The 7,426-nt window shown below is 39.0% G+C and overlaps 1 protein-coding gene across 1 annotated transcript; it reads right to left on the bottom strand.

Moving 5' to 3' along the window:
- Positions 1–386: 386 nt before the first annotated feature.
- LOC110316351 (regenerating islet-derived protein 3-gamma) lies at positions 387–2,990 on the bottom strand. Its single transcript, XM_021190575.1, has 6 exons — positions 2,970–2,990; positions 2,613–2,693; positions 1,902–2,020; positions 1,576–1,713; positions 864–987; positions 387–667 (listed from the first exon to the last, which is right to left on the bottom strand). Exons 2-6 carry the CDS (start codon positions 2,686–2,688, stop codon positions 600–602), a joined length of 525 nt encoding a protein of 174 aa, XP_021046234.1. The 5' UTR covers positions 2,689–2,693; positions 2,970–2,990; the 3' UTR covers positions 387–599.
- Positions 2,991–7,426: the final 4,436 nt, after the last annotated feature.

Here is a 7,426-nt window from a genome sequence, read left to right on the forward strand (position 1 = left end):
CTGAAACACATGCACACACATGCACACACATGCACACACACACCCTACATTTTTCTCTTTATGACACTTTAACGTATGTAAGCCATGTACTTTGTATGCAGTCCCTGCTTCTCATCTTCTGCCCACTATCACTGATCCCTTTCCTCCTTCCTATAACTCCCCTTCTATTTTCATATGTATGCCTTTTTGTGTACATGACCCAGTAGTTTCGTTAGAACTGCATACAGGAACATGAAGTATACTGTAGAGGACCTTGAAATCTCTTCTTGTAACTATACTAATGAAGAAAAGTTCTCTCCCTTCCCCATTAAAATCATCTCTGCTTGCCTCTTTCTTTTGACTGATATATTTTGTTCATTTACCAAGTGACCAGAGCACAAGTTATATGAGCATGAGTTATATACTTTAATATTATGCTTTGAGAATTAAGGCCATAGTGTACACAGAGTGCCTCAAATGAGAGGAAGGAAGGGCCAGACGAGGAGAAAATCAGGTCAGATTTCAATTGTGGGGAGAATGTTCCCCTTTTCATCAGTCTTCACATTTGGGTTCTTGGTTGTGACGAGGTATATATCAACTCATGATGTCAGCTCTATACTCTAGGCCTTGAACTTGCAGACATAGGGTAACTCTGAGCTACAATAATTCTCTCTCCACTTCAGAAATCCTGCAGACACAGAAGAGTAAGTGGTCTACATGTTAGGGTCATTGTATCATCTTTACCAGTGTCCCACTCCAGGGGAAGGAGAAAGAAAGGAAGGAGAGACATAAAAAAAACATGAGAGATAGAGAATTGGAAAACAGTCAAAAAAAAAAAAAAAAAAAAAAGCACTGGTTTTCAGAGAGGACTGCCCTAGTCTTACCGGAGGCTCTTGACAGGGTGCCACAGTGACTGCCTGAGGAAGAGGAGGAACTCGTCTCCCAGTTGATGTAATTCATCACATCAGCATTGCTCCACTCCCATCCACCTCTGTTGGGTTCTTGGCCCTAGAATTGGGGCAGCCATGGGAAAAGAGGAACCACTGAAGCTCTGCTTGCATGATCCCTTACTGGGAATAGCTGATACTTAATGTTCAACATCATGGAATTGATCTATTCTTTCAGACGCTGTCCAGAATTTAACCTGAACATCTCCCTCCTACTCCCAGATCCCTGGTGATAATCACAAGCTGTTTAAACCCAGAAAAAAAAATAACATGGACCTCAAAGAATATAGCAGGTTATTCTTTTGTAAATTTCTCGGAACTTTAAAGTCCATAAAGATTCTGTGAAGCACAAATACAGATATTCTCTCTTTTGTGTTCTCTCAAAATCATTGGTACAAATGCTTGCAATGTCACAAAAAAAGATTTGCAAACCCTCATTGAGGAACTTCAGAAAGACTGACCACAGTCACATGGATGTCATCTGAAGACTAGGGACCTCCACAGAACTCAGGAACTTTCTTTTGCCCCAGTTATACAGAATATTAACTCTAGTTGTAATTCAGTTTTTTTTTCTCATAGAAACATAGTAAATGAGCTTGGGACCAGAATAGATGCGAGAGAAATCAGATGGGAGGAGAGGATATCTCACCTGTGTCGGGTCATGGAGCCCAATCCACACATATTGGCCACTGTTACCACTGCTTCTAATCATGGAGGACAGGAAGGAAGCTTCAGTTCCACTGAGCAGAGACACAAGATGTCCAGAGGGCCTCTTTTGGCAGGCCAGCTAGGTAAGGGGGCCAGAATGAGTGACAGACTGAAACTTCATGAGTTAATGGCAAGCAAATGTAGATGATAGAGGTACTGAATGTTCATTGTGATTCTCAAGGAACTGTGGAAATTGGAGCCCACTTCTTTTGTGACTTACAGGTCCCTCCCATTGTTTCCCTCCTCTCTGTACCCGCAAGTACTCACATCTGCATCAAACCAGTTTTTAGGTACACTAAACAAGGCATAGCAATAGGAGCCATAGGCACGGGAGCCCTTGGGGCAGCTGATGCGTGAAGATGGTGCATCTTTCTTGGCATCTTCACCTGGAGTGGAAGGAGATAAAGAAAGGAGTGTGGAGTAATGAATAGAAAGGTCAATTTAGCAAATGTTGATGAGGCCTGCCTTTTGAGATTAAGTCCAGAACAGAGAGTGTCAGAATACAGACTACACAGAATACAGAATACAGAATACAGAATACAGAATACAGAATACCCTTTCTCTCTGAGTCCTCTTGGTATTGAGATTGACCTACTTTATGGGAAATTTTCTTCTTTTAATTTCATGCTTCATTCTTCTCATATTATTTCTAAATCCCTAATTCTAGGGCTATCAATTTCTAAATTGGCCCATTCAGCCCTTCTTTATCTCAACAGTTCATTAATGACTTCCACACTTTCCTTCAAGCCATCAGCTAAAGTTGCTAGCAAAATTGGAAACTCAGGAATCTCAGGAATAAGCTGCCATGATACCCATCTGTTATTAGTGACTTAGAGGGAAGCAGGATGATGGTTTTGCTTCAGGCAGTTGTCTTATGTATGCTCTCTTCATCATTGCCACATGAGACTCTCCAGAACCTTCTTTTGCCTTTTGACACTGGACACTCATGGGACACTCACTGGGCACTCAAAACTTTACCTTGCACCTGAGAAAGAAGCATCAGGCAGGACAGCAGCATCCAGGACATGATGGTGAGAGTCACACGAGGAAGCATCTTGTCTGTAAGGAAGGAACAACCAGAGTCATGGATGGCAATATGGTTAAGAGAGAACATGTTGAGAGGAGCAATCTCTTCTGTCTCCTTGGACTAACTCTGCAGCCAACACTAATTCTTTCCCTCTTTGATTCTGGAATGAGAAGAATACACCTTGTTCCCTTTCCCTGGAAACACCCGAGGTTGCCTGTGCTGATTCTCAGAGTTCTCTGTTCTTCGAGGAGAGGTATTCTCCCATCCCTTCTCCTGTGGTATGATGGATGAACAAAGCTCCTACTTACCTGTCTTGCAGATACCTAGGATGGTGTGTCAGGACAGCGATGACTATTTTTATAATAAGACTTGAGGGAGGGGCATCAAAGTGAATAAGCAGAATGCTCATGCAAGTCAGGGAGGTAGGTGGTGCTTGGCATGGACTCTAGGGGTTTCCCATCAAAAGCAGGAGTTTCTTCCTGCCAAAGACTATAAACTGTTACACATGTGACCCTTTCCTGTTAGCAGCCCTGCTGAATTGTCAGGTATGGGTGCAGTTTGAACTTTCCCCATCCTTTCCCAGATACTTGGTTCTGGAAAACTTGGAAATTATAGTTGTGCTATAGATTATGCTGTGCTAACATTTTTAAAATATTGCAACCTTGAGTTTACTGAAGAAAACAGATATTAGCAGGGTACTTTTGATGCACCCCAAAGAAGGAGTTGTAACTGTAGGTTCATATGGATATTTCTTGACTCTTTGTTTTGTAATATTTATATCAGTGATTAGATTTTTGATAAATTAGAAATTATAACAATTGATGATGGTGGTAAATTAGCTGAATGAAGGGAGAGTGTAAACAAAGGAGAAAAGGTCTGAACTTTGTACCAAGACTTACAGGAACCTTGATAATAATCTTTTGAGTCAATATTTTAGATGAGGTTTCAAGTAACAGTCATAGAAGAGACTTGGTTTCCTGCTGCCTCTTTGTGGGAAAGTTGAGAAACAAGACCTTGATTTACTGTAATTCTGAACTATTTACTTGATATTCAGAGTCCTATGCTCAAACTTTGATCAGACATTTGGGAGGTCTTTTAAATTCCCTTAGAATGGCTTTGATGTAGTTTTCATAACTATGCTAAAATGCTGTATGTGCTATTTTAATGATACCAACACGTGTTCATGAGGTTAAGGAAACTGTACCTAAAATGATGCGTACTTTATCACTAATTCAGCCAGAATCTTTAACATGTGTCCATCACCCATGCAGGTTCAGGCAGAAAGGAGTTCACATTTCACATTAGAATGACCTTGAACTATATCAAATAAATAAGATAATTAATGTTAACAAACTTGATTATTTAAATACTTTCAAAACACTAGGTTTCTCCCCAAGAACCAATTGCTGTCCTGAAAAAAAAAAGCAAGGCTAAAATGATTTGATATACATATGGTTTTCAAAATATATGCACATTTCTACAACATGCTTTTAAAATGCTCCAATATGTTAGAGCTAAGATGAAAGGATGGACTATCCAGAGACTACCCCATTCGGGAATCCATCCCATCATCAGCCACCAAACCTGGATACTAATGCTCATGCCAGCAAGATTCCGCTGAAGGGACCCTCATATTGCGGCCTCTTGTGAGGCTATGCCAGTGCCTGGCAAACACCGAAGTGGATGCTCACAGCCAGCTATTGGATGGAACACAGGGTCCCCAATGGAGGAGCTAGAGAAAGTACCCAAGGAACTGAAGGGGGCTGCAACCCTGTAGGTGGAATAACAATATGAACTAACCAGTAACCCCTGAGCTTGTGTCTCTAGCTGCATATGTAGCAGAAGATGGCCTAATCGGCCATCACTGGGAATAGAGGCCCCTTGGTCTTGAAAACTTTATATGTCCTAGCACAAGGGAAGGCCTGGGCCAAGTAGTGGGTAGGGGAGCAGGGGCGGGGGGGTTATAGGGAACTTTCAGGAGAGCATTTGAAATGTAAATAAAGAAAATTTTAAAAAATGTGAAAAACAAGAACTGCTTCAAAAAAATGCTCCAATATAATTGGTATTCTTTGTTATTTATTTATATATTTACTTATTTGCATTCCAAATGCTGCCCCGCTCTGTGCCTCCCCACCCAGACTCTCTCCCCCATTCCCCCTTTCTTTTCTTCTGAGAGGATGGGTCCCCCAGGGTATCCCCAACCCTGGCACATCAAGTGTCTCTAGTATTAGGCACATCCTCTCCCACAGTAGCCAGACAAACCAATCCTCTGCTACATATGTGCCAGGAGCCTCTGCACAGCCTGGGTATAATCCTTGGGTTGTGGCTCAATCTCTGAGAGCTCCCAAGGGTCGAGTTTAATTGACATATTGTTGTTCCTGTGGATTTTCTTTCCCATCCCAGGCCTTTGACCCTTCCCCTAATTCTTCCATATGGGTCCCTGACCTCTGCTTAATATTTGGCTATGGTATTTGCATCTGTTTCAATCAACTGCTGGGTAGAGGGCAGCTATGCTAGGCTTCTGCCTGTACATATCTAGTGCTATAAACACTAATGATGTGAATAATATTGATGCTTTGAGGATAATTAAATATGTAAAGATTTCTGAAAGGAAAGTAATTGGAGAAATTGTTATTATTGTCTATCTATTAATTTCCAGAAAATTAGATGTGAATATATTTAATATTGTATGAAAATAGATGCAACTACTAAAATAAAAAAAAACTGTGAATTCAAACAATGAATTAAGAAAATAATATAACAAAATACTCAAAATTTGAGAGAAATATATGTGAAGTCCATTATGTAAAATACATTTAGATTCTTATATGGAAAAAATCAATGAAAAAATAAAATCTATGAGATTATTGGTGAAACATGAACATTTGACAAAATTAAGGTGTTATGTGTTTTCATGTTGACATGAAAATTGATACCATATTACTTGAGATGCTTTTATCATATTGAGCTTAATACAATACTTATAAGTAATATACATTTCACACAATATACATTAACACAGTCTACTGCGTTTGTGACAAAGATGGGGGGTTTGATGAAACAACGGGGCAATGAAGGGATCACTGGCATCTCTTAGAAACAGGCATGTGGATATTAATCATGCAGTTCTCTTTGGATTTCTATGAAAATTTTCAAAAACTGTTGAATGAGAGGGAACATAGGGAGAAGAAAGCTGAAAACTAAATTTAGAAAGAAATTTAAAGACTAATTTTCCTCAAGAACCTGTATGAAAATATACAATAAATGAAGAGAAAAAATTAAGCTCAGAAATGTAAATGTAGTTTCATCATGAAGAACCATTATTCTTTGTATCATACTGAGAAATTTAACCTTAAAGGATAATTCGAGAAAGTAAAAAAAAAAAAAATGCACTTAGTAAAATCTAACATTTACTAGTGAGTTAGAAAAGTTAGTAATGTGATGCGCATGTTAGTACTTCAATCGGATAAAAAAGACTTCAATTACTCAAAGTCAAAATACTGATAATGCTTTCTTCAAAACCAGGAAATAAGGTCTCCAGTCTTATAATTTGATTCAACAGTATTGTATTACAGAAAAACATACATTTCAAAAAAAAAAAAAAAAGAAAAGAAAATTAAACAATCAAAAAGTAAATAGAGCTTTAAGCATTTGTACAAATATTCCATTTCCATAACGAATAACGAATAAAACACTGAACAATCTCTAAATTAATCATTAGAGCTTATAGAACAGTTTAATGAGCATGAAAAATATTGTCAAAATATAAATTCCAATTAAACACTTATAGTTTAGCAACAGAGTTAGAAAAGACACTGCTCTTTTCCTTTTTATTCAACTTAGATTCTGTTCTCATACAATATAATCTGAATACAGCTTCCTCTCCCTCTATTCCTCCCTGTTCCTCCATATCTTCTCTCCTCCAGATCTACTCACTTTCTATCTTTCATTAGAAAAGATCAGGCTTTGAGGAAATAATAACAAACAACAAAATAAAATGTAATAAGATAAAACAAAAGCCATCATATCATAATTTGGATAAGACAAGTCAAGAGAAAAATAAAATAAAATAACTCCAAGAGAAGGCAGAAAAATCAGAGATTGACTTGTTCACAGACTAAGAGGTCCTATAAAAGTGCTAAAGTTAAAAGCTATGCTATACATGCAGGAGAGCTGCTGTAGCCGCATGAGAAACCCTGGGGTTACTGGCTCAGTTCCTGTGAGGTCTTTTAGAGGTACCTGATCTTCTGGGGGCCCCCTCCACTCTCCCCCCCAGTCCTTCTTTCTCCTGTGTTATACAGTTGGTTCCCTGAACTCGGGCTCAGAATTTCACATCAAATTCCAGAGTGATTTTTACAGAGACATCTAGTTTAGATCTGTGTGTTCCAAAGGGTCTCCCTGTCCTTCTCTCTCTCCCTCTCCCTCTCCCTCTCCCTCCTATTCTTCCCAATCAACCCCCTCCTTGCTTGCCTCTTCTCCATGGAGACTTCTTAACCAGTGACCAGTGTTGAAATCCAATACTTCAAAAGTCACAGGTCACATGCAATGTGTTCTATAGTGCTTGTTGCTCTTTCTGCTCCCCACCCTGTAAACTTTTGTGAACTTATGAAATACCATTTGGATGCAGAAGGGAGAACTACACTTAATTCCATTCAGCAATTCTTCAAAACTCTACTCTAAAAATTTGAATGTAAGATGAAAACAGAGAATGGTGTACGTATTTTTTGCTCTCTGATCTCAACCCTACGTATTCACGTCAGTAATA

Source organism: Mus pahari, chromosome 2 (assembly GCF_900095145.1).
Source record: "Mus pahari chromosome 2, PAHARI_EIJ_v1.1, whole genome shotgun sequence".
Classification (NCBI taxonomy): domain Eukaryota; kingdom Metazoa; phylum Chordata; class Mammalia; order Rodentia; family Muridae; genus Mus; species Mus pahari.

Coding starts and splice junctions, on each gene's coding strand:
- LOC110316351 (XM_021190575.1), bottom strand. CDS start 2,688: ATGCTTCCTCGTGTGACTCTCACCATCATGTCCTGGATGCTGCTGTCC. Junction 2,021..2,612: donor GCTTCTTTCTCAGGTGCAAG/GTAAAGTTTTGA, acceptor CTTCCACTCCAG/GTGAAGATGCCAAGAAAGAT. Junction 668..863: donor CACCCTGTCAAGAGCCTCCG/GTAAGACTAGGG, acceptor CTGTGTCTGCAG/GATTTCTGAAGTGGAGAGAG.